This window comes from Paramisgurnus dabryanus, chromosome 2, assembly GCF_030506205.2.
Source record: "Paramisgurnus dabryanus chromosome 2, PD_genome_1.1, whole genome shotgun sequence".
Lineage (NCBI taxonomy): Eukaryota > Metazoa > Chordata > Actinopteri > Cypriniformes > Cobitidae > Paramisgurnus > Paramisgurnus dabryanus.
This window is the reverse complement of record NC_133338.1, coordinates 35,701,919-35,729,911: the sequence shown is the minus strand read 5'-3', so window position 1 is coordinate 35,729,911 and position 27,993 is coordinate 35,701,919. Positions and strand designations below refer to the sequence as shown.

Genomic DNA, 27,993 nt, shown 5'->3' with positions numbered 1-27,993 from the left:
GATTTTTTTAAATATTATGTAACTTAAATAAATTAACAAATATAAAAAATAACCTATATTCTTTTTTATTCTATCATTAAATATAAATAGTTTAATTAAATAAATTTCATTTTCACGCACATTTTATGCTGGTGATTGTTACAGCATACATACAGCATTAATACATCACAAATGTTTGTTTTATGTAGTTTTTATATGGCAGGTGGTTGAAAATGGGGTTGAAAATGAGGTTAAATCAGGGCAATTGGCTTACTTGATGTTTGGTCTTGCATATTATGTTTCTAGAAAACTATTGATCAAAAAGGCATAAAATCCGGAATATGTAGGGCCAGGAACATGCAGTAATAGTAAACATCAGCCCTATTGTATTGAATATGATAACATCAATGGATTTGATTAGACAAAACACATTCTATAGGTTAAACATTTTACTCAACTACTATTTTTAGCAAAGCGACAAGCATATTAAAAAAAGCATTATGTTCTCTCGCCTTGATGCTCTTTTTCAATTTTACCCTGAACATGTTGCAGTTCAGATTACATGCCTGCCCCTTCCTGAGATAAATCACTGGATTACCTCTACCTTTCTAAGCTGTCTGAGCTTTTCAAAGTATGCAAAGAAGTTCAGCAAAGGTTTCCAATTCAAAACAATACACCAACAACCAACAACCCGGCCAAATCCTCCCCCCATTTCCCGACATGGTGAGTCCACTCTTTTCAAAATACCTCGAACAGGTAAAAACGTTCACAAGGAAGACGGTTAAATAGAAAGCTCTTTTAACTGGTATTTACGGAGAGTGAGAAGACAAACAGAGTCCCTGTTAAAATTGAAAGCACATAGTGAAATCCATTTTGATGACAGTTGGAAGAAAGCAGCTTTTATTGAGAGGCTTGACTGTACTTCTTTTTGAAAACTGATTATTTACTTAAAACACAAACAATGGGCTTCAACTCATTCGGCTTGGGAAAGACAGGTTTTGATTGAACACTCAAATGAATAAATTCCTTGCAAATAAATTGCTCCACATCTTTGTCTGTGGCATTAAAGGCCATAAGCTGTGTTTTTCTTGCACTAAGCTCAAGTGCATGAGTCTATAAACAAAGCATGATGGTTTTCCAGTGCTCTTTAAAATATTTTTTTATATTAAGACTTTTATTAATTTAATAATTTTGTTAAGACTTTTATTAAACATTCATTTGTGTCTCCAACAGAATATACATTATTGGGTGATACAATGAGAAATGAGTACTGTAACTTTCATGTTTTTGTTATGATCATGATGAGCATTGGTGTTTTTGAAGATGTTTCATGTTGATAATCTCAGAATGACCTCTTTTTGAAACATTATTTTATACTGATTTTAAGTAATTCCAAATAAATTTTCTTTACATTTAAATAATAAAGGGTTAGTCAGAAAAGACAAATAAATCACCTTAATCATCTAGTGTCACACTAGTAAAAATGGGCTGCCTGCCTCAAATTAATATTAAACCAATGACATATCTCCCCGTTACAAAATTAACAGCATTGTCTTATTAGATTTATTTTTGTAAAATGTTTTCAACATTTATTGACAAACAGAAATATGTGACGAGCTCGTGGGAACGTTAAACTGTGTTGAATGGAGCTTCGTTGCTAAGCGACAAAGTAAACAGTGTTTCTGTGGACAGCGATGCGGAGGGTGAGGTGCTTTTCATCTTCACTCATTTTCAGGATAATTTTAATTCTACAGCATTGTGATAAAAACCTGAGGTGGCGACTTTTTTAAGTTATCAGCAGTCATTTATTTAGTAATCATGGTTTAAGAGAATGTTTACTTTTTTCGCTAAATTCGACATACGCTTGCAGCCTGTTGTGGTTAGCATTAGCCAAGTATAGCTTGCCATGGTAAATATTTATTTGCCTTAAAAGTGACAAATGACATTATACACAGGCAAATGTAATCTGTTTTTCATCTTTTCGTCCTATGGGGAAAAAAAGGTATAAAGTAACTAGAAGATAACTACAGTTAACTAGCCAGAAAACTATATAATACTGAGAGAAAAATAGTACATTTCCCATTATTACACTTTTTGGAAGGTAATGACTAAAAACATTTATTAAATTTTTTATTTCTGCATTTTACATTTTTTTTTTGCATTCAACGATGCAGAAGCTGCTGGCTGTCTTTAGAGAGAAGCCTCATAAGTTAATTGATGCTTAGGCTAAAGTGTATTAATAATGATAATAATATAAGTAATTATAAGCATTTATATTGTACTCATAAACCTCTCATATATTTAACAACATTAGCATTAAGCACTGTCAGTAAGACAAAATTAACATTTAAAAGTCTTTATTTTACCGACTGCATATAACACCGTTGTAAGCCAGGCTTTGTTTGAACATTAAAACTGCCTCATAAACGTAATGCAATGTAATGTGATACAAGTATCATTGCTTTCATTGGGAAGTGCTAAATGTTTGGCTGAGACTTTAAATGGATCAGTTGCACCTGAGATACATACCTCCAAATGTATGCTGTAAGACCCCTTGACCATGTCTATAGTTAACCCAAGTATGACAGCATTAAAACAAGCTAAACCTCAAGTGTTTAAATAGATTTATAATGTATTAACTGAGTTTGACAGCTCTGTTCTCCATAGGGATTGACTAGTAAAGCAGACAGCGGGAGGCTGACTCTAGCAGCTGTAGCACTACAGGACCATATCACACGAAGTGTTCCTGTACGAAACATTCCCCACAACCTTCCTACATCGGGCAGCTCATGTGTGGCTCCACACGGTTTTAAGAGGCACAAAAAACAAAGCACAAGGCAGAAAGTAAGAGTTGCTGAGGGAACACATGGGCAGGAAGAAGAAGAGTATGTGCTGGATCAAGCTCCCGTACATCTGACTCTCGGTAGGCTTGCTCAGTTTCATGCTTAGATTTTCCTGAAAGCTCACAGAAGCTAATGTTTAGCTGTTAATGTTGATCAAGCTCAGAAGATGGGTCTGGTGCCGGCTCCCTCAAGAAGACTTACAACAGAGGAGTGGACAGAGGTTAAAGCCAGGTCTATCCAGGAGGGAGACTCAGTTCAACCATGCGTGATATGTAGGGAAGAGTTTCGTCTACAACCACAGGTAACTGCACTTACCCACCACATCACTGTTAGAGATAATTTGTATTTCAGTTTCTTTATTTTTACATTCTTACTTTAATCAATTGCAATATTTCTAGTTCCATCTTTTGTGCTTTTGCAACTGTTTGCTATGTCTTGACCAAATACATGGATTTGTTTTAGAAGTAGAAGTTTTTGCCAAAGAGCTTGCATGCACTTTGAGGGTTTGTAGCAGAAGACAATTAAATTTGTTAAATACCAATCAGATGACTAAAGTGACATTTGTGACATAAGGCATTTGAATTACTGACTAATAACCTTTTCATTGCTATTAAAGTAATGTCTTTACCTAAACATAAGAGCCTGATAAAAAATGCTCATAAGCGAGCAAACATGTCAGAAGCACTTAGAGGTTTTTACATCTGAACTTCTCAGATGTTTATTAAATGAATTAAAGAGCACCAATGGTCCAATTCACGATTTTACATTTCCTTTAGTGTGTTTTTATGTTAACGATATGCAAAAGGTACAAACCCCAAAGTAAATGATGACGCGAGTTATCGTCTCCAACATAAATCTGTTTTCTTGGACTACAACAAACACACGGATTGCGTGCAACAGTTTACTTCCTGGGATTGGTGATGTAGACAAGAGCGACATTATCATAATTCCTCTCGCTTCGGACTCACAGTCTGTAAGTTAACTCCTGTTGGCGTTGCATTGTGACCGAATTTTTCAAACATGGTAAGGAGCGTCACATTTCTGGCTGACTTCAGAGGTATTCACAACGTACAGATTAGGTGGCCAATCAGGGACACAGAGCTTTTCAAATCCGTGCGTTTTAGGAAGAGAGTGAAATTTGGAGCTACAAAAATGTACGGTATGTGGAAAATAATGTTTTTTTTTTTACCATAAACAAACACATTAAACCGCAAACACATTGTATTATACCAAATATACAAAATAACATTGTTTTTAGCAATGAAATAGGTGCTCTTTAGAGGCACTCTAAGGGAATCTGTGTGATGTCCCTTCTTGATGACGTTCAAATAAACTCCTCCCCTCCCCCTCCCTTCCGTGTTTTCTGTGAACGAATCATGAATGCGCCCAACCCCCGCTCCCAAATCCTTTTTGTTGTTTATTGGCCTGAACACTTTGTTATGTTTGGTGGTGGTAGGTTTGACCACTTTGTTTTTGTTGCAGTTTGCGAAGCCTGGTCTGTCTACAGAGACCGCGTTTTTTTACAGTGTGTTCAGAGGTCAGGCAGCTAGCAGATAGTGAGGAGATGTTTACTGTATAAAACAAAAAAAAATGTTTATGTCCTAAAACGCGTGAACTCGCTTAGTGCACCTTTAAGCTTCTGCTCACTTGTACCCTGTTCTTCATTGACATAGCAACCATCTAGCTGTAAATGTTCAGGTATGTTGCATAGGGTTCTTGCAGGGCCTTCCATGTTCTGTCAGTCAACAGATACTCTTTCCTATGCACACAACACAGTACACATGACATGATCACAGACACAAATTGACCTATAATGCCTTGGAATTCAATTGTATCATGAATGATGTAGCAATCAGTTAGGTTGGTGTGAAAGGACAGCCAGCCATTTAAAAGTTCCTAATAACCTTTTTAAGATGTCAGTCTTCTCAAGAATGTTGTGAATAAAGACCAGCTGTACAGAGACAACACAGTTGCCGTAGGCACATGTAAATATTTGTTTGAGTGTGTGTCAATGTGTGTTAATTACACCTCAAAATACAATACAGGGTAGTTAAAAGCGTCATTAAATCACCAAAATGTGACTTTAGAGAGGTGTGATTAAAGGAAAAAAGTTTTTAATCGGTTTCAAACAGTAATAATTCATGTTGCTTTCACTTTTGATTGTTGCATCAAGTGCATGGTTGCTTATTAAAACACCAATGTTAATAACTGAAATAGTAAAAAAATTCTTTGTGATTTTTGGACAGGTTCTGCTTTCCTGTTCACATGTTTTTCACAAAGTAAGTCACCACAAATCCACCACATCATGAATTGCCGCAAAGGTTTTGGTGCGACCTTCTGAAACTAATCTCAAGTTTTTGATTTAGTCCCTTTGTGCTTTAATTTCAGGTGTGTCTGAAGTCTTTTGAAAAGTTTTCAGGCAGGAAGAGCTGCCCTATGTGCAGGAAGGAGCAGTATGAGACAAGAGTGATTTATGATGGTGCTCAGCTTTATCGAGAAAAGTGTGCTCGCAGGTAAAGACATACAAATCCAGAGAGACAAACAATATGAATCCAGTTAGAAATTGCTCCCAGTTCTCTTAAATATGATTGATTCTTGTCTTTTATCTCAGGATACAAGCTTTATGGCGAGGCTATGTCGCTCGCAAATGGTACAGAAACATAAGAAAACACGTGCCTCCAAAAAACCCACTGTTAAGACAGAGATTCTTTGAGAAAAAGGTATTCATTGAAAAAAATTAAAGGTGATGGGACTTTTAGGGGCGGTTTCCCAGACAGGGATTAGCTTAAACCAGGACTAGGCCTTAGTTTAATTAGGAAATACAACAAACAACATGCCTTACGAAAAACATTACTTGTGTGCATTTTGAGGCAAACCAAAGGACATTGATGTATTTTAAGATATATCAATGCAAGTTGTTTTCAGGTTGGACAGTTCTTACATTTATTTTAGTCTAGGACTAGTCTAATCCCTGTCTGTGAAACCGCCCCTTAGTCTGTTAACAAACATAAGTCACTTCAATAGAATTGTGACCTACAATAGTTAAGTAATTAACTAATTGTATTGTTGATATTCTTACTCATAATATTTAAAGGTTTTTGCCGTCTTTAGTATTTTACTTTTTAAATAGGCAATAAAAAGTGGGTCTGAGATAAAAACTAAAAACATTTTAAATCACTCTGGATTAAGAATTTGCAAGAGAAGGTTTTTTCTTTCATGTTTTATTAACCCTTTGACCCTTCAGGAGTGCCAACCAAAAGCCAACCACTTTTACCTGCTATTAGTATGCGACTGATAGCAGGTGAAAGTGGTTGGCATTTGGTCAGGGACCTCGATGACACATGCAGACCCCTCATTAGCCCACACAGAAGTCCCCATGCATTAGCCCAGGGAAAGCAAAGGTTGCCATCTAGTGAAGCAGCAACTGTCAGGTCTTAGTTACATTTCTTGAAATGACGGCAGGGTGCCAGACACTTTAAACAGGAGAATGCTTTTATTCACATACATACGTAAACTGCAATATACATCATTTCATTTATAGCATTACAGTGCATATACTGGGAAAACAAACCCGTAATGCTCTACCAGTAGAGCAACATTAACTCAAAATGCAGCACTTTTCACTGAAGTCACAAGAAATTGGGAAATTCATAATTAATATTAAACGTCATAATAAATGATTATTTTCTAAACAGATATGGCAAGAAACAATATCTTGACAAGCTTGCTTGTCTATTATGAGACCATCACTTATCACATTGTTCTTCAATTAAGTATTCCCATGTTAGTTAAAGTCAACATATTAGAAAGTTGGCGATTAGTGACATTAAGATTGATTGTACCTGCGCTATCTTTTCTCAGAATGCCGAGAGGCAGAGTTCACACTGCTCAAGTTCACAAGTGTTATTTGTACTTCTTTAGGTAAGGTTATGTTTGAACTGTCTGGAATGCTTAACGTCTGTTTAATTACTGATCAAATAGCTATTAAGAAACCTCTGTCGTGTTTGTGTGTGTGCGTACTCAGTCTTTCAGCTCCATTTCTGGGATTGTCCGAAATGTTTTCGTATTACACCCATTCATTCATTCGTTGCTATTGATCTGCCTGTTAACAGCATTACATTGTAGGTTTAAAATTCAGAATTGATTTGTGGTATGATGGAACATATGAACATTTTCATGTCATTTACTTCTGTAATCAGTTTCAGGAGATGAACGACAGCCTGGTGCAGTCGTGCAGCACAGACATCGAAGAATTTCTGAATGAGATCGATCGCTCCGTGGCCGTGAGCCACGATATCCTGCGCCGCTTCAACAGCAACTACGCGTGTGAAATGGAGGACAAGGACTGGCTGGAAGCTCAAGCGAAGGTTTGTTTCGATAATGGCACTGCTCCTTCACCTACACATGCAGATGCAGACTGAAATACCGATGTGTTTTTATCAAAGAACAGCTCATCAATGCCTCTAATCCCTCTCTGTAGTTGCTCCTCAGTCCTGCCCTTCGTCCAACGTGCCGCCGCCTGTCTCGAAACGCTCAAGCCGTCCTGGCGGCACAGATGTTCCAATTCAACAGTATCAAACCCTCCATGAGATGATTGTTTACCTTGCTAATGAATGAGTGGAAATAATCCACCGTGTTTACTAAAAAACACAAGCTGTGCAGATAGTGCACGCCTAGCCTTTCATTACGTGCAAGCTGTAAAAGATGTGGCATTTCTGTGGGCTTCGACATTATTGTGTCGAGGCAGCCAACAGCACCGATCCATTTAAAAAGAAAACACTTTATTTTTATCTTCTAGATGAGAGGTCAGCCAGATACCTTGAGATTCATAAATCTAGAGTTGGACTCGGGCAAACAGAACGAACACTGTTCCGTTGCAATTGGCTTTCTCTAAAAAAAGAAGCTAAAATTCAGTTAATGATTATGGCCGCACACCTACTTTCTGTTAGACTCAATCGAATTTTAACTATGATGAGCTGCACATATAGCAGTTTTCCCCTTGATGTAGCAGGATGTGCTTATGTTTTTTCATTTCACAGGGAATTGTGTTGATGATCAGGATTGGAGTTGCCTAGACAACAAGAGGCCCATTAATTAAATGGCCCATTAAGAAAATTATACACATCTTGCATTGAAGCACATTGGGATTACATAGAAGAATTTTGTCTGATGATTAATTACAAAACTACAGAAATTTACTGTAGAATATTCCACTTTCATAAAAAAATTCTGATAATTTACTCAACTCCATGTCATCCAAGATGTTTGTCTTTTTTTGTTCAGTAGAGAAGAATTATTTTTTTTTTTTTTTAGCAAAACACAGTGGTTAGTGGACCTCAACAGTTTACAGTTTCAATGCAGTTTAAAATTGCTTCAAAGGGCTCTAAACGATCGCAACCCAGGCAAAAAATAAGTACTTTTTAACCACAACTTCTCATTTTGCGCTACTCTTGTGACCTTATTGTTTAGAGGGTATGCATTGACATCACTTTTCCACATGACCACGCCGGAGCACGCCCTGTTGAGTGGCAAACATTCAACAAAATGGCTGGTTTTCATTAGCCTGGTCCAACCAGACTCTCGTAAATTCATTTCATTTGTACAGAGAGGCCGTTTCTCAATATGCGTTCTTGTCTGTACTTGTGTTCTTGTGGACTTGTGAAACGTCATCAGTCGCGGACAAAGTACTGTTCCAAATCAAAGTTCGCGTCAAGCCCAAGTTCACATAAAATCCCTTATGTGTTCTTGATCCGCCCATTTTATCGAGGATGCATCAGAGGAGACTTGTGTGGACTTATGACAGCGAAGTTTCCCAGAATGCATTTCGCGTCAGGAGTTTGTTCTTCCGAGTCTGAACTTGCAAGTTCGAACTACGAAGGACACAAGTCCGAGTTTGGTGTACTTGGTATTGAGAAACGGCTATAGTCTGGCCACGCTCCATTGCAAAGCGTTACTTCCGTTAAGGAGGGTCCTCTGTTGAAGTTTAAAACTATTGGATCTGCCCAGTCTCACTCAGGATCTGCCATAGGCGATCGCTAACGTGCAGTCGTGACGTATTTCATGCGCCGAAACCGGCCGGAAACAACAAGTCAGAATAATCAGAACATCAAAACTTAGCAAACCTGGTTCTTGCTCCGGCTTTAACTTCTGTATATTCGTCAGTTTTGCATCAACGGACCGAATAGCTTTTCTCACGTCTTTCTCCGCTGCCATTACTGAACTACAACTCAAACTGACGCACGACCTCAACGTCATCGTTCTTAGCCACCCCCCTTCTGTTTGCTGATTGGACCTGCAGATTTTTGCAGGAGAAAACGAAACTCTACACAGCAGTCCCAGACGTAGTAATGAAGCGAAATGAAAATTAAGCGAAAGCACGTAGGAGGGCGGAGCCAGGCTAGGTTTTCATAGCAGCTGCTGCGAAAATGCCAGTAAAACTGACTATATCAGCTTAAATAGAATTTAGTTGGACTTGATAGCAGAGGTGGACAATACTTAGTTACATTAGTTACATTTTCCAAGCATTGTGCTTTATTAGGGTGTTTTTATTGGAATTTTTTTTACTTCACTACATTCTAAAGCATAGAATCATTCTTTAATATTGCATATTAAAATTTATTTAATACCTAATTACATTAAAATTGTGTACTTTTACTTGAGTAAAAGTATGCTAATGTACTTAAATATTAAATGTAAAACAAAAACTTGTATTTATGAAATGTAATAGAATCAAAATTATATTAATATGCTTTGCGATGTATGTTTCTAAAGAAAAACACGGATAAAATACAAATACTTATAAATACTCTTAAGTAGAAAGTAAAAGCTCTGCTTGATAGTGACCCTAGCAACTTGTCAACCCACCTGTGGTCGGTCAGTGGACGTTGGCATGAACGATTTATTTACTTCTCCTTTCGTTGTTTCTTGGCAGTCTGTAATACGATAGCTCCGAATTCTTGTTAAATCTGTTAGCACAGTCTATCGCACAACAGCTGTTTCCCTATTTAGACGCGTTTTCGCTGATTTCACACTGTACTCAAATTCTGCTGCTCTGTCTTTTGCCACTCAGTGGGAGTAACTGCAGTCACTTTGCCGAAGGTGACGTCACGTGCATACCCTCTATTACATAATCACGTCGAAAGGTCACAAACGACGTATGTGAAAATACCGCCCCGGTGTTTACAAGTGTGGAGAAATAGGACCGTTCCAACGTTGTTGTATATGGAATGATACTAATTAATGTCTTTGTCCGCAAGTGTGTGTTTCACATATGGTATGTGTTACCTTTCGATGTGATTATGGAATACCAACTGTTGAGGTATACTAAAGTCCACTATATGAAGAAAAATCCTGAAATGTTTTCCTCAAAAAAATTAAGATTTAACATCAAAAACATTGCAATAGCAGAACATTTTAAACAAACCTACATCGATATTTTTAGATTTTCTATCAGCAGTACTAAAATATGTCAGAGGTGAAAGGTGACTAAAGAGGTCACACGCAAATGCTGTCTGATCAACAGGCAAAGCAGCAACTTTGTGTTTTGATCTGTATGAAATATAAATAGAAACTCTTGCAGTAGGAGGCATCTGCTAGTTACAAATGATCAGTATGATCAGCATAAATCATTGTGCACTTTGAATGGTTATGGTCTCTTAAATGTCAAATTTTTATCTGACTAGACATTTTTATGGGTTGTGCACATCCTTTATTTCTAAATGGACAGCTTGCATTAATATCAGATCCTAACAGGCCACAAGCAAAATTAGCAGATTAATTCTGTGTGGAATTTATGATGTTGTTGGCATTTTGATAGCAGCTATAGTCAGCCTCACTAAAGAACTTCAAATACTTCATTTTTAGTTTCCAGTCAGAGGCTGAATATTGTTTCAGTTTACTGGACTCATTACTCCATCTACATGTTTACTACTAGAAAACGATTTCTTGGTATTGCGATGTTTTTATACGATGATCAATTTAAGTGTAATCAGAATAATAATAATAATGTTTTTCTTTACCTTCACCAGGCTATTCAGCGAGGTGTTCAGGATTGCCCCATTTGCCTAAACCATCTGAACTCCAAGGAAGGCAGGAAGGTCTTACTATTGTCTTGCTCTCATGTTTTCCATGAACCCTGCCTGCAAGCTTTTGAGTGTTTCTGCCAGGAAGCGAAACCCACATGTCCACTCTGCCGGTCCCGCTATGCCAAAATGCTTGTTTCGAATTAAAGCTAATATTTTGATATAGACACACTGTTCTGGTGATTTGAGGTGTATTCCAGAAAGCGGTGTTAACTTACCATCAGCAAAACCCTGAACTTTCGGTTGATTAACCTAAAACCTGTTACACTGATCATGTCGGTTCTAGGGGCACATGATAAGAGTTAGTTCAATCAACATCCTACTGGTAAAGCCCGAGATACGCTGCACGATTTTTCCGTAGCACCTTACTGCAGACATCCAGTGGGCGGAGTTGGATTCAGATCCAGGGGCGTAGCATTTCGGGCACTACGAGTAATCTTACCACATGCAGTTTAATACCTATGAATGTATACAGTATAAATATGCATAATTATTAACATATATATGGCAAGTTATTTAGAAATAAATTAATTATAATGTTTATCTTGTAGAAACTTTGAACTTGTTTTAATGCCTCTTTGCTTACAGCCATTAGGAAACAGGTTTCCTAAACATGGTTTACGGTTTTTTGTTTTAAATGTGCTAATAAAAGATATCAAATAAATTTGTGTTTTATGTGTAATAAGTGTATTATGTGTAATTGTGTTTAATCTACATCCAACCCCGCCCCCTGGATGCCATGTTCTGCAGTGAGGACCATCTCCGATTTTTTCGATCCGTCCCAGACGAAAGATTGCCATCGTGAAACAATCGTCTCGATTTCTGTGATTGTGGCTCTCCATCAGCTTTACAAACTGGGAATACATAAAGACATTTTCAATATCAAACATCGCATAACCAGCTTTCTGGAATAACCCCTTTGTCTTTGAATGTGATGGAATAAAACTCACAGTGAATGTTATGGTCCAAAAATATCACAGTATACTCTAGTCTAGAGCAGGGGTCTTCAACCCTGCTCATCATGAGCTACCGTCCTACAGATTTTAGCTCTGACCCCAAACAAACACAGGTGAAGCAGCTAATCAAGGTGTTCAGGGTTGATTGATAATTACAGACAGGTGTGTTGAAGCTGAAGTCTGCAGGACGATAGCTCACCAGGAGCAGGGATGGAGACATCTACAGAAACAATAACCACTGTCAGTAACATACAGACTAATGTAGTTTTACTCTACATTTACCAAATATTACGGAAAATGCTGAAATAAAGACAGAAAATAACGTTTCATCAAAAATCACAAACTTTATTTGTAATAAAATTTGTAAACTGAAGTTAATACAAAATAAACTAAGGCGAATCTCAACATTTTGCTTTATAAACACCACAAACATATGAAATTAATAAAACTTTAAATAAGCACAAGAACATTCATACATGTAACAGAAGCAACAAACAAGTACAGAGAACTCAAATGAGACCTGTAAGGACATTAAGCCTATGATGATCAAACAAGTTTTGGTGTGAATATTTCTGAAACACCACAGCATGCCATATTATGCAGTATGTGTCTCTTCAGGACAATGTGTCCACCAGAAGAAAGGAAACTAAATAATGAATGAACAGGTTTCTTTAACAGTTAATTGTAGTACATAATAGCAATTGCCTCTGTTTTAAGAAACCTAACACACAAATTGATAAAATAGCTTTTGTTTTGCATAAAGGCAGGACCCTGGCACAGCAACATCCTTCAAAAACTCTATTTACTTCAAACAAGCACAATTTTGTACACACAGACGGTACTAAAAGGTAATTTATGACATGGGATGTGCTGGAAATGCAGACTTAAGTGATACTAAAGTTTGAATATGCAATATAAAAATGAAACATACCTTACTTGGATGACAGAACACTTTTTGCAGGAACATTTTCTTACAAAATTTTATTGTGCAAATCAACAGGAAGATAAGACATTCTACAACCTTTATCTATTCATTACAATAAAAACACCAAAAACAATGCATCATTTTGAACCCAAGAACCCACTGAGGTGTAGATTTTTTTTAAACAACCTTTTCACAGGCTTTGAATTTAGTGTCCCTCATGTGAATATAAATCAAATACATTTCCTAAAGACACTCCTGCCCACGCAAAAATATTCCACTTCAGAGCCCTGATTTTTTTTTTTATACATTTCCTTTGGCCAGTTCAAGTTCAAGACATGCCCTGTTTTTATTTATTATTTTGGTATGCCGTGTTATTGACAATCACATGAGGGATTCACAGTGAATTAGTCAATAAAAAGGTACACATTTGAAAAGCATGTCTCCTCAACTAAAGAGAAAAAGGAGACACAAACGAAATAGCAGAGAAAGCCCGTTTAAGGCATCAGAGGTGATTTTTCTTAACAATAAACAAATGCTAAGTGACTAATTGTCTGGCCTTTTCACAAATAGCATAGTATGAATAAGGCTTGAGAGCCTGTTACATATCTACATTCTACAAAAATAAAAAGAGGAAATATACTATATATACACATATATAAATACATCATTTACATTAACATGAGCTAGTTAAACGGATGAAGAAAGTAGACTGAACACTAAAGGATGACTATGCGGTTTTACATCAAAGCTTTGCTCTGAGTCACAGACTGACAGAGAAATGGCATGAATGGCCAAAACAGTTCATGTTCTTCAGACCGTCGGTTTTGTAACTTAAATGGGAATGTCTAGAAACTACACATAACAAAATATCACCTGTGCTCAGTAACGTAATTAAAATAAAGCTAGTATACAAACGAATAGTTTGTATTTAACAGGAGATAAACTGACCCGACGTGAATTTTACATTCATTTCACATCACCGGAAAATACACTTGAATGGTTGTTGAATTGACTGATCTGGCTCTGCAGTCTTGTTTTCACAGCCATTTTAACAAAATAAATCATTAGCTCCTGATCTACATTTATTGGTATTTTTACACAGGCTGAGCTAATATACAGCATGAGAGCAAGTGGAAAAAAACTGTACATAAATCATCACCGTTCATGGATGTAACGATCTGCCATTTGCAAAAAGAAAAGCAGCCTCATATGTATTCAACAGATGTTTAAAGGCTGTTTTCCTTACACATTAATAGAGATGTTTCCTTAGAATAAGGCAAATATATATATATACACGCACATCATTATAAAGCACTGCAGCAATTACTAAGATTAAAATAATGCCTGTTTTTTGTTATATGCAGGAAAAAACTCAAGTTTGCTTAGCATCTGTAATATATTTGTATAGTATCAAAGGTTATAGAGGAGGTAGCAGCAGATTTAAGAACAGGAAAAGGAAGTAAAACCCAAGATTGTGCCCCACATTCTGCCAACAATTATTTGGTGCATTTTACTACTGATGTGACACAAATATTCCCTTTCTACTTCCTGTGATGGCTCACAACAATACATTAAATGTGATTAAGGTGATTTTACCCAGAGTGACTGGCAGATTGCATCATTTCTAGATCGTAAGCACAACCAATTTAAATAAACACACAACAACATGCTCCGGTTTACCGCTGGTTGTTGCTAATGCTTTAAAACCATCTTAGCATGAAAATAGGATTAAAACAGTAGCAGTGCATGAAGACATGTTGGCAGGTGAGCTCCCTACCCAGAATATATTACTAACCAGAATATTTATTTAAAGTAAGGCACATGTTTGGGAGTTTCCTTGTAAATTCCCATTACTTAATTCTGTCACATCCAACAAACCCAAAATTGTCACAGTAAAGCATGAGGAACTCATAACGCTTCCTCGTTGTAACTAACCAACATCTGATCGTATTAACAAAGTGAATGTAAACACATCGAATGGCAGACAAACTTTTAGATTACAGAAACTTTTACATCTGATGGGACTTTTAGAATATTTGTCACTGTGAATAGCCATTGCAAAAACATACCAGGATTATCACATTTTGCTAGTAAAAGAGAGTTTTACGAACTGTGTATATATTGTAATGTACCTCATTTGCATAAGAATCCATCAAATTGGGAATAAAATATGATATCAATCCAATATACACTGAAGAAATAAAGGCTGAATTTACTTAAAAATATAGTGTATCATTTTTGCATCCATTTTTTTTTTAAAGTAAGTATTACATTGAATTTTAAGCAATTTATGCAATTGCATAAAATTTCAAGTAAAACTTACTTAAAAAAGTGGATGCAAAAATGATGCACTATATTTTTAAGTAAATCCAGCGTATTATTTTTTTTTTTACAGTGTTTGTTCAGTCTTGTTTTGCTAACATGTAATGAATTATCGGTCATGTAAAATAAAGGGTTGTTTTTCACACACTGTAAAAAAAGTTGTTTGAACTTAAAGTAAAGTACCTGGTTGCCCTAAAATGTTAAGTTAATTCAACTTTCTTTTTTATTTTAAATCAACTAATATTTTTAAGTTAAATGAACTTCATATTTTAAGATAACTAGGTAACTTACTTTTTTTAAGTTAAACCAACAAATCTTTTTTACAGTGCATATTTTCCAACATTGTAAACTTGCTTTTATGTCCTAAACCAATTTAAATGTAACATTTTCGGAGCAAAATTTTAAACAATAATCAAGAGGGAAAACAGGATCTGATGCGTGCCTCATTGCAAGTGAAAGACTAATGTGAAAATAAAAATCTGTGAAATTATCAACTTGGCAAAAAATTCCCCTAATTGTATCTAACAAAACAAAAATATATAAAAAACAATCCCAAAATAAAGAGTGCAGTCAAGAGGCTTTTAAGGTGTGCAATAACATTTTCTACCTTGAAATTAAAGCAACAAAAATATTACTAACCACATGACATCAAATTATTTTCACTTGCAATCAATAGTGAAAAGAGAGACTGGTTGACCAGCATGACTGGAGTAGAAGCTGGAGGTGAAAGTTTCAATGACTCACTGATCTGATGAGATGATGGACATGAATATTCTTCACTTCTTCTTTTTCAATGACCTCTCATTGAATATTACTGTACTCTAAAAATTAGAGGTATCTGCACACGCAGGTGGATGTGCGAGCAGGGATTCTCACAGGGTTTTTTGATGCCCGTTGGCAGCATGTTTCCCTGATTCTGCATCTGTTGTACTGTTTGACAAATTCAACTTATCCAGACCTGAAACCAAGAAGGACGTTTTTAGGACATTAAGTTTTTTTACCCTCTCTCACGCTTACACGCACACACACAAATTAGCATTTACAAACACAAATCTATGTACTGCCGTTTACACATCATTGATTTGAGTGGTCTTCTCTAAATGCATAAATCTGTATGTAAACACTGCATTTCAGAAACACAAAAGGAAGGAGTAGAGCAGACATACACAAATAAGACATCAAGACAATGATTGTCAAAAAGGTTAAAAAGTAGGAAGCCCTTTGGGGTATATCAAGCTGAATACATTACCAAGGGCTTTGAGAAGTTCCTCTCGCACGGCAGACGTGAACTTTCGCACCAGACACCACGTTGTTACCACAGCAAACAAAAGGTTGTATGAAACTACAATGTAGAAATTTCCAAGCCAATTAAATCGCCCGAAATCTCCCAAGAGATCAAATCTTGTTATTCCTGCAAGAGGGTGAGACACAGGACATCTATTATGTGACATACCAAAATGCCAAATTCTTTTTTTAAATGAAGCATATTATAGTTAATACAGCACTTATTCACGACATCCTTTCTACATCAACAAAAGCACAAACGTTTTTTTTCTTTACAGCAGAGACTAACCATAAATACATTATCTCTTAACCCGAAACGGAATCACTTGGTTAACCTTATTTACCTTTAAATTTGTCAAATATAATTACATAACCTATTATATTTACTACGGCAATTTCAAATACATCCCAACTCTTGTGTCAGAACATTTATTTTATTCAGTAGTAAAAAGTGATGTCCGACTTAAGAAGACTGATGTCTTCATCCTTTATTCACACACATCATTACCAAAGATTTTGTTAAATATTTATTTGTATGCATTCGTATCTTTCCATCTTTCAAGTGTAAACTGAAGCTCAGCTTTTTGATAAGAATTTAAGGAGGTAAAAATGACCTGCAGAATATATGGACAATGTTTACTAAGCCAATGTTCAGTTCAAAAACAAGGGAAGATCTATTAATATTATTAACTAATTACATTGTGGTAAATAAATGTTTTTTTTTTTCTTGTGCACTTTTTTTTGTTGACTTTATTGAATATTAAAATAAAACTCATATTCCATGAACTAGTTTGCCTTCATTTTCCCCCTAAAAAGCAAACATTTTGCAAATATCCCTTCTAGACTTTGGACAAACCTGTATTTATAAAATATCTTAAAACTTCTTCACATGTACAATATTACCAATGAGATATGTGTCAGTCTTAAAAAAGGCATACAGAGAATGAAAGCAGTACAGCTCCATCTTAATCGGATTGCCCAAGCTGATAAAGACTATCTTTTCCACACATCTGACAAAAGTATGTCTGCAGTTTGCCATCATATCAGGTTTTCTTTAAGTTTGTTTGTTGTCCTTCACACAAAACTGACTGAGAATAAAAAGTGCAAAGTAAAATGGACATGTTGCATTGAACTAAATGATGTGAGGCAACAGGATGCATGTGCAAATCCATTCTAATATCCTTTCTTTGTGGTGGGTAAAATGTTGAATTTACTTGATTAATGTGAAATGAATGTGTTACAACATATTAATGATCACAATGACTACAGGTTATCACTGTGTGATCATAATCAATAAAGCTTAACATAGATCATCACTACAGATCCTTAAACAAACAGTAGGGGTGAGCAGGGCACAAACTAACGTGGGGTAACACGGCTACTTTACATATTTCTACAGGGCTGAGCAATCTGTGCTTCTGGTCTTTTTCTCTTACTGTCAGAAGATGATGATCTGTGAATTAGTAAAAAGTTTTGATGTGTTTTCGTTAAGATATTGAACAAAGAGTGTTTTGAGGCATGGCAATAAATAAATAAACAAACACAGCAACTCTTAGTAACTGATAGCTGGAATTGAAAAAAAAAATTCACAGCGGGGTTAGTTGTAAGCCTCGGGTATACAATGATAATGAAATGAAAACAATGTAAATACTATTAATCAAAATGATAACTTTTAATACAATATCAGGGGAAATAACTGACAATTATCATTTTTGTCTTAATTGTGCAGCCCAGCCCTTTAAAAATCTATTATTATGCATTTATGCATAATACAAGGATGATTAGATAAAGGATCATGGATGGATGAATTTGTGGATATCTATCTATTATAGGCAGATATATAAACAATATCCACTTTTAGAATATAGACAGATTTTGATTGAATTATTTGTGTTTAAACTAAATTTTCTAGCAGGTGTTACAACAAACCCTCTGTTCGTTACAATTAACCCCACCTATGGGTTAAGTTGTAATGTTTGCACGTTTGTCACCTTCGGTGTAATTGTACGATAACGGTAGGACCCACAAACAAACTTTAAGTGTTCATTTGTAGCAGAGATATATGTGGCTGTATCAATATTTTTTTAAAGTTAGATAAATCATTTATTTACATTTATTTTCCCGCTCTCCCCTATATTGGAAAATTGGAACAATGAATAGTGTCAAGAAAACCCCAAAGTATAGTAAAATCATCTTCTGAACTATCATTATGATTATAAAGAGAACTCTGCTATGCCCACACACTTAGCTATTCAAAATCTGCAGCTTCAGAAAAAAATATAAAAATGATAACAAAAGGGTCAAATCTAAAGCCCCAGCTAAATACATACATCCTTAAAGGAATAGTCTACTCATTTTCAATATTAAACTATGTTATTACCTTAACTAAGAGAGTTGATACATCCCTCTATCATCTGTGTGCGTGCACGTAAGCGCTGGAGCGCGCTCCGTCACTTCGATAGCATTTAGCTTAGCCCCATTCATTCAATGGTAACAAACAGAGATAAAGTGACCAAACACATCAACGTTTTTCCTATTTAAGACGAGTAGTTATACGAGCAAGTTTGGTGGTACAAAATAAAGCGGATTTAAAAGAGGAACTATATTGTATGGCGGAACAGCACTTTTGGGAGTACTTCGACTCCGCGCAGTAACACCCTCCCTCTCCCATTATGAGAGGGAGAAGGGGAGCGGACTTTTCAGGCGAGTTGAAGTACTCCCAAAAGTGCTATTACGCCATACAATATAGTTCCTCTTTTAAATCCGCTTAGAAAAGCGCTACGTTTTATTTTGTACCACCAAACTTGCTCGTATAACTACTCGTCTTAAATAGGAAAAACGTTGATGTGTTTGGTCACTTTATCTCTGATTGGTACCATTGAATGAATGGGGCTAAGCTAAATGCTATCGAAGTGTCGCAGCGCGCTCCACTGTTACGTGCACGCACACAGATGATAGAGGGATGTATCAACAATTCTTAGTTAAGGTAATAACATAGTTTAATATTGAAAATGAGTAGACTATTCCTTTAACTGAACATGCTTACTACTTTAAAGGGATAGTTTACCCAAAAATGAAAATTCTGTCATCATTTACTCGCTTTCATGTTGTCTCAAACCTGTATAAATTTCTTTGTTTTGATACAAACGAAAATATTTTGATGAATGTTTGCAACCAAACCGTTTGTGAGCCCCATTCACTTCTATAGTATAAAAAAAGAATACTATTGAAGTGAATGGGGCTCACGAATGGTTTGGTTACAAACATTCCTCAAAATATCTTCCGTCATGTTCATCAGAACAAAGAAATTTATAGTATAGTAAATGATGAGAGAATTTTTTATTTTTGGTTGAACTATCCCTTTAAGTCTTTACATTTTGAAAGACAATGTGAATTGTATTCTGTCCCACATCGTCTATATAGAAAATATCCCACAGACAACCTTCTTTTAGACACCTTAGTTACACACGTCAAAAACACAAGCTATGTCTATATTTAAAAAGCTTAGATTTCTGTAACTTTAAAATGTCAATAAATTAAGTGAAGACTAAAAGAGTGTTTGTGGTGAGGGTCTTTGTAAAAGTCAATGTTGTCATAAAAGTCAGTTTGCTTTTCCCACATTTTCAACAGGCTCCTGCAGTTTGTTTATGCACGCGCACACACACACACACACACACACACGCACGCACGCACGCACGCACACAAACTTTGAGTATTACCGATAGTCTGTGTCTTAATGTGTGTGTGCAAGACACTCAGGCACGTTGAAGTTTTCTGTCGAAAAAATGCTACTTCATGCAACCATTCCTTTCATCTATTCAAAACAGCACAGCAGAACTGTTGATATTTTTCTGAGATTCCCAATGAGTCACTACACACACACACGCACACACGCACGCACACACAGCTATTTGAACAGCCGTGTCTGTCGCTTGCCATGTTGTTTATTGCAGCTATTGTGACGGCTGCTTGTCCTTTCTCCCTTTCCATTCTTGTGTAAAATCTCTATGGCAAATCCTACTGGAATGTAACTTGTTAAATCTCAGCAAAGGAAATGAGTTTGTCAGCATGTGTGTATATGTTCTAGTGAAAAATGTATAAAAAGCTCCTGTTGCTGGCAACACCAAGATATACACAGGTGGATGTGACAGAGAGTGAATGCAAGGGTCACAAGAGGACCTTACCCAGCGTTCGAGACATGACCGGCAAGGCTGAGCTCAGCACGAGAATGGATACACAGCAACCAATGATCTATAAGAAAAATCAAATAGAAAAATGCCTGAAATTAATTTTTAAAAGGAAACAATGCATATCTATAAGCTGAATATGTGTTTTGTGAGATTGCTCATCCTACCGTTGTCATGGTAGTGTCGTCCTTTCTGGGAGTGAGCTCTTGAAAGATCCAAAGACTATAGAAGCCAACCACAGATGAGACCATAAGATAACTGTTTGCTGAGTTAAGGCAGATCCACCAAATGCTTCTTTTGTCTTGTATAACAGAATTAAATCCTTCTCTAACATTTCTTATTATGAACAAAATACTTAAGACCGGATATCACAAACAGCAAAGGATACAACATGAGAATGATTTCAATAACTGCCTGGGCAACTCCAAATGTGGAGGCATTGCCAATATCTCTCTCCTGTTGGAAAACAAAAATCATTGTCTTAGTTATTTTGTTAAACACAAATTTTCCATAACGTGATTCAACCACACGATGCTTTTTTGTGTACACAAACAAATAACTTCATTAATGTCCCAGGTTAGGGTTCCGGACTGAGGAAATCCACTTACAAGAAGTGACTGTATTAGGTGGACGTGTTTTAGCGACATGCCCAATGCAAAGGCTCCTGTTACAACTGAAGCTGTGTAATCTACATAAGACTACAGTGTTGACACCTCAATGCTTCAGGCAGTGAGGGAAGAAAAAAACGGCACAAATATTTGGAGCTGTCCTGAGTGAACGCTATTATGAAGAAATAAAACATATAAAGCTCAGATTAGCGAAGTTTCCCCTCTCACCAATGAGGACAGACAGAGTGAAATTGGCGAAGTAATGAATGGAAACAGATGAAAGAAATCTTTTAAAATTCACCGACGCTCACACACACATAATATGTGAGCAGGTGTTCAAACAAAAAAAGGAAAAAAGAGAGAAAAAAAAGAGAGGCAGCGGTGCTCTTACAGTAAGAGGCTGCGGAGAATGAATGCCTGCCAAAAATTTAGGGAAAAACGTGAAGAAAAAGAAAGAAATCAAAACAAAATCTCTTGCAAACAAACTTTCTAAGTCTCAGCCGTTAATATATTTTGATGCCACTGATATGATCAAAAGGTTTGGGGTGGAATTATTACAATAAAAGCCAACATTTATCTTATACATACTTTAGCAATGTAATACAAGCTTAGCTTAAGCTTAAAAAGTAAAAAAAATCAATCATCAATCATTGTAATGACGTGCATTTGACAGCTGACCAATTCACAACCAACAGAGCATATAAAAATATTTATGATGATCTTTCTAACTGGATTAGATCAAATCTGTGTCCAAATCTGCAGCAGATTTTATAATGTCAGTCTTGTTTGTTGTTATTGATGACAGACCAGAAGAACGTTTACATTGGTGATTGAAAATCCAAAGCGGATCTAAACACCTGCTCATATTGAACCCCCCAAACCATCTGGCTGCAGATGATGCAGAGACTGCCGGGTGAATGCTGTGTGATCAAACAAACAGACGAATGAATAATACAGTCAGTGATGTGAATAAGTACGACTCACAAACTAACTGTTGTCCAAGATACAATATTTGGCTAAGATGCAACAATTTGAATCTGAGAGTGCAAAAAGATCTAAATATTGAGATCATCACATTGTAAAACATGATACTAATGAAAAGGTTTGTTTTAGTGCTTTCTACTTGCTTACCGCTGTAATGACTGGATGGGGAAAGTTGTAAGCTTAGGAGAAATGAAGAGTATGGTTCCAAAACACGATAAACGCCACAAAAAAAATTAGTTCCTGCCAAAATCAGTTTTGTATCAGGTCAGTATTTAAAAGTTAATTCTTAATTTCACGCAACATCCAATATCCGCTGTGTTATTCTTTTATTTTTTCTCCCTTTTATCCCCAAATGCAATAAATGCCACTCCCCCTTTTCTGCAGAATGCAATATATCCGCTTAACAAATCACAGCGCACCAATCCACGCATTATAAAAAATAATGGCAGGGCGGAATACACACAGAATCCTAGTTTTCCTCATGTTGTACTTCAAGATCAACAGACAAAAACAAAATAATACTTTGATGGCATTGATAAACCTGTGGTGGTTTTCTGTGGCGGGGAAGAAACGCACGCCATCAACATCTAATAATTTACGCAAGAGGCACTCGGGAGACGTAAAATGTCGGCTGTTGCTTGTTCTCCTGACAGCATCAAGCTTCTGTCATGCTAACACATTGACCCCAGGGGATCTTATAAAAACTTTTCATTATTTTACTCGAAGCCAACGAAAAAAAAGTTAGCATTTTGACTAATGCCATTAATGTTTATTTTTTTAATCAGTGTATACCACTAGTCAACTAAATGAATATAACATGGTAAAGATGAATGCACATTTATATATTGATTCAATAGATTTATAGCATTTTGCGGGAAAAATAATCAGTTTTTTATAATAAATCCTTGAAAATCAAATTATAGATCTGAATTTTTAATGATATTATAACGTAATGATGCTATGTGAAAGTTTGTAACAGAAAATAGTGGTTTCATCTTGTCACTTTCTTGGTATAGAAAACACATTTTTACCGGAATTAGTCAAAATAGATTTATTGCGTTTTGGAAATTTACTTTCATATGTTGTTTGAACAAAATTGTGTGTACACAACCATCTGCTTACGCCTCTTTTTTTAATACTCATAAACCTCAACAGTCTCATGGCATTTTCTGAGGAAACCGACATCACTTTGTCCCTACCATAACCGTCCAATGATCACAGTTAGTTCCTAATTTCTATTTAAAATCTTCTTTACATAATTCATTAATACAAGTTTATTACAAACAATGAAGTAAAGTGATTGTTTTATTGAAAATCGCAAAGAAAACAGTAAACGGTGAGGGAGAAAAGCAGGAGCAAAAACAGCACTTTTTCCTGTACACCCAAAAATGGTCCTTTTCAATATAGAATAATAAATGATCCATAGGGTGTTTGGACCTGAAACCTCACAGACACATTTTGGAGACACATGAGACTAATATTACATCTTGAAAAATTACCATATTAAGGGACCTTTAAATAAATAATGTAATGTGTATCAAACATAAAACTAAAAACAGGAATGCAAAAGCTACTGTTTATCAAACAATTGTCCTTTAAGTTACACTCATCAGGAGAAATAATAAATACTAAAGGCTAACGGTAAAAGTATTGAGCCAAGTTCAGCTTCTCTTGTACTGTATATAACCATTATGACATCAAAGTGGCTTTCTAATAATCATCCTGATTGATCAATAACAACAACAAAAAACTATTGATATTACTGAACGTAACTCAAATCTCATATTGCTTGAAGCCGTGTGTTTGTTAGCTCTGCTTAAACTCAGTCAATCACAGGTGTTATGAATATGTGTTTGTATGTGTGTGTGTGTGTGTGTGTACCTTTTTCAGGTGTGTCTAAACTGCGCTACATGTTTTGATGTGCCTTAGCTAATAATGGAAAAAACAAAGAACTCAATGGATTAGACGGGCCTTTTTTCAATCCTTCTTTCCGAATAAGCTGTTTACTGACAAGTTGGAGGCTAAATATCATCTGTCGACTCCTGTTGAAGGTTCAGAGGTCAAAGAGAGAAATACGATATCCCGCCCTTTGCCTGTCATCTCTTTTCTCATTCCATCACTCCTTCTGCTTCGTATGACACGTGAGATATGAGTTCGCATGAGAAACGGACATTAATGAGGCTGTTTTTAGCATCGACTGTAATTCTGAATCCGTGGGGACTGACAGCAATAAGACTTTTATTGCGGTCATTAGCAACAGTGCATCAGCTTAATGTTAGCAGCGCCACTGCATTAGAACTCCTTACCTCCTTACAAATTTTACGACAGCCTTCCTTTATCTGGCCATCCCTGCACGTTAACCTAGTAACTTGCATCAATCTCTCCTAAGGAATTTTGCCCCGCCCCGCAGCACATGCCATACAAACGTAAACCCATCAAACCGGTGCATACAGACACCATTGCTGGGTTGTCGTGGTTACTTGAGATCTTAGGCATGGCACCGGTCCAGCTCATCAAACGCATAAACCATTAACCAGCCTGTCAGACGGGCCCTTCGTCTCTGAACACTGTGACAAGCGTAATTTGGGGGATTTTCAGTCAAGCGTCATGCCAAGGCAAATATCTGCACTAATAAAATAATTAAAAGGTTCAACAATCACGCTGCAGACTACCAAACCAGGGGCAGAAAAAGGATGTGCTGCACATCATCTTTTGTGGGAAGTAAAAAATAACTGCAATAAATATGACGCACAGACACAGGAAGGAAAGGTGAGATAAGACCATTACTGTATTTAAGGGAAGAAAGACTGACGAAGAACACAACAGTGCATGGCAGGAAATGATGTAGATGTTTAAGTTCCTGTGCACCGGTAAAGTTTAGCTGTGCAAGCACAAATGAGCAGTAAATTGTAATTACTTTTTGTAAATACTGAGGAGAAAGAATGCACATGCACAAGTAAATTATGCAGGTACCCACATCTTAGTTAACTTCAAATTCAAGGACCTTTCAAGGACTCTCCAGGTCCAATACCCTCAAATACAAGGACTAAATGTTGGGACACATTTTAAGTGAGAGCAAGGTTACATCGTGTTAACTTTTAAGATACATTGTTACAGTTTCCTTTCGAGGGCACTTGCACTGCAGTGACAATTTGGGGACGCCTCCAGGGGTAAGAGCGTCTGAATGTGTATATCAAATTCAACCAATGGTGAGGCTTAACGACAAAGACAGGGTGACACGGGAGATAGGAAATATCTCACTATCTGAAATATTGCCGAAGATGGCTTTACAGGGATGCAGGAAGTATGGCAAGGGAGACGCAGCGTCTCGTTCCCTTCTCAGAGAACAACAGTTACATACGTAACCCTAGACGTTTTCATGTGTTAAATAAAACTATGGAAAAAGCATTTTGGTAGGAATCAACATTCGCATACAGAAGATATAAACATTTAAAGCAAACAGTTTAGCACGTGTGCTTAAAAAGTCTAGAATTGTTATGATATTATCCTACACTACACAGGGAATAATATGGATTTTTTCCCAAAAACTTCTTGCATAAAATAGATTTAAGCACTTTCAATGACCTGTATCTATGTATGTATATTTTCAAAACTTCCCAGGGCCTTGAATTTTTCCCCCAAGGATTTCAAGGACCTGTGGGAACCCTGATTATGGTTTGTTAATGATGATGGTTTTTAATATTTACTGGTTTGACTAAACAAACCTTATACAAGTATGTGCAACTCATCAGCCAGGTAAATGTGCACCCAGAGTTTCACACACGTATAGTGCGTGAGTGCCTTTGAATTGACCTCAAGCAGATCTGACGGGTGCAGCTCTGATAAAGAGCATCAAACAGCAGCCACATGATAGACATCTCGCCCAGCCTTTCTTTTCCACACACACCTGAGCGTATCTGGAATTCAATATGAGCTGATGCAAAGCTTGCGGACACAGTTTTTTCAGGACACGGCGTGAGAGACACACAGAGGTGACGATTGTGAAAGTGAGAGATACTTGCACTTTTCTTACCTTTGAACCCTTTGGTAAAGCGGTCTCATCAACAAGCAGGTACACGATGTTCAGGGCAACCAGGAGAACAGAAATGGTCTGCGGGCAGCACAGATAAACCAAACATTATAACATTGAAATAACATGGAAACATCAAATGAACTAAATGAAGTTATTATAATGCGAAATGAAATGTGTGCAGTACCGTTCCAGCAAGCAGGATCAGCATCACGATGGGGTAAAGCAGGTTCTTCTCCCAGGCGGAGGCCTTTTTTCTCCTTTCTAAAAGAGAGAGAGAGAGAGAGAAAGGATTGTAGCGCACAAATCTCTAATGTGAAGAAACTTTCAGCAGCTGTAAATTATACCCAATCCCTTTAATTAGTCAACTTCTCTCAGCGGTCTGACAGCAAAACAATTAAACCATAAGATAAGAGTTACTACTGCGGGTGAAAATCTGTGCTTCAACTTTCAAACCATTATCTTTCAATCAAAAAAAGGCTATTAAATATAACAGAAGATGTTATATAGAAGTCATACACTGTAGGACTAATAACAGGTTATTTGCTAATATATTGCTACTAGGCTTTTTCTTATCGTTCATTTATAGAATACAACCAGTTGTTTCTGTGTCAAATTAAGATCAAGTAATATAGCAGCTCTAACAGTGATCCTACAATCTCCTAAACTGGGTCCTAAACATCCATCTACTTTCTATCCCTTTCTATGTCTGAGCCTTGTCCTCTATTCTCTCCTTCTCTCGCTTTGGCTTGGACTTTGGCAGGGTTCCCTGCATATGCACCACGCTGCCTCTAAATTAATGACCTCACCCGGAGAGACAGGCACAATAAAGTTTGCATCACACTCCAATATCCTAAGTGCCTTTGTGGCCTCCGCTTCCAACCGCTCGTCTCTCCGGAATCATTTATACCCCAAAACACGAGCTGACATCAAAAATGATACAGCCATACCCTATCCGCCTTAAATGACCCTGCGAAAATGATTCACATCTAAATATGCACACACTTTGCAATTTAACAATATTACAAGGAGTGCACCCGTTTTAACCGCTTCGTCAAAACATCACTCACCGAGTTTGTATCTCTGATTGCGGATGCTATCCAGGTCTTTGTAGAGATGCTGAGAGTTTCCATGGAAATAACAGTTGGATGTTGTACCTGAGTGACAGAAAGAGAGGCAGAGAAATACTTTAATACTGTTTAACTTGGCAAATTACGGGTTATAAAGTCCAAAGCTATGAAACATCACTGAACATAAATCAGTGACATTAAATTTGGCATCTTTTCGCTCACTCAAGTGGCTACTTAACATATCACACTGTTTGTCAAAGTCTGGAAAGAAAACAGATCCATGCCATTTAGTCACTTGAAAAATGAAACACTAAAACCAGATGCAAGTAAAACATCCTGCCAGCATGTTGGATTGAAGGTAAGCTTTAGGCTTTAATTATGCTAAATATTTTTGTTTTAATAATTTTATACATCTGAATAAACAAATATATTTTTATTTTCATCATGTTTATTATAGACCGTTTCAGCAGTAACAACATAAACAAGCGGCTGTCGCGGTCCTCACGTAACTTCCGGTAAACTCCGCTAAGAATAAATAACAACAAAGTTCTTTAAACATAGTTTATTTATATAACAAGCAAAAAAACAACACATAGATTACCTAGGAAACCAAAACATTTCTTATTTTCGACGAGGCATTCATTCAAGAGATCAGTTTAGTAACTAGTCAGACCATTAAAAAAACGAAACCGGAAGTAAGGTTCGGATCCAGACGTGTATCACG

General features: G+C 36.6%; 2 protein-coding genes across 2 annotated transcripts in view; one reads left to right on the top strand and one right to left on the bottom strand.

The window, feature by feature from the left end:
- Nucleotides 1-699: 699 nt before the first annotated feature.
- rnf32 (ring finger protein 32) lies at nt 700-11,404 on the top strand. Its single transcript, XM_065288871.1, has 8 exons — nt 700-735; nt 2,647-2,902; nt 2,981-3,123; nt 5,069-5,101; nt 5,211-5,335; nt 5,434-5,542; nt 7,022-7,189; nt 10,850-11,404. Exons 1-8 carry the CDS (start codon nt 700-702, stop codon nt 11,048-11,050), a joined length of 1,071 nt encoding a protein of 356 aa, XP_065144943.1. The 3' UTR covers nt 11,051-11,404.
- Nucleotides 11,405-12,185: 781 nt separating this feature from the next.
- Nucleotides 12,186-27,993, bottom strand: part of lmbr1 (limb development membrane protein 1) — a 32,691-nt gene continuing 16,883 nt past the window's right edge. The window contains exons 10-17 of the mRNA XM_065289386.2: nt 27,270-27,356; nt 26,387-26,463; nt 26,203-26,280; nt 20,966-21,033; nt 20,745-20,835; nt 20,575-20,641; nt 16,356-16,517; nt 12,186-16,064 (exon numbers count right to left, since the gene is read on the bottom strand). Coding sequence (XP_065145458.1) covers nt 15,979-16,064; nt 16,356-16,517; nt 20,575-20,641; nt 20,745-20,835; nt 20,966-21,033; nt 26,203-26,280; nt 26,387-26,463; nt 27,270-27,356 — 716 coding nt within the window. The 3' untranslated portion in view covers nt 12,186-15,978. The remainder of the gene's footprint in view (nt 16,065-16,355; nt 16,518-20,574; nt 20,642-20,744; nt 20,836-20,965; nt 21,034-26,202; nt 26,281-26,386; nt 26,464-27,269; nt 27,357-27,993) is intronic.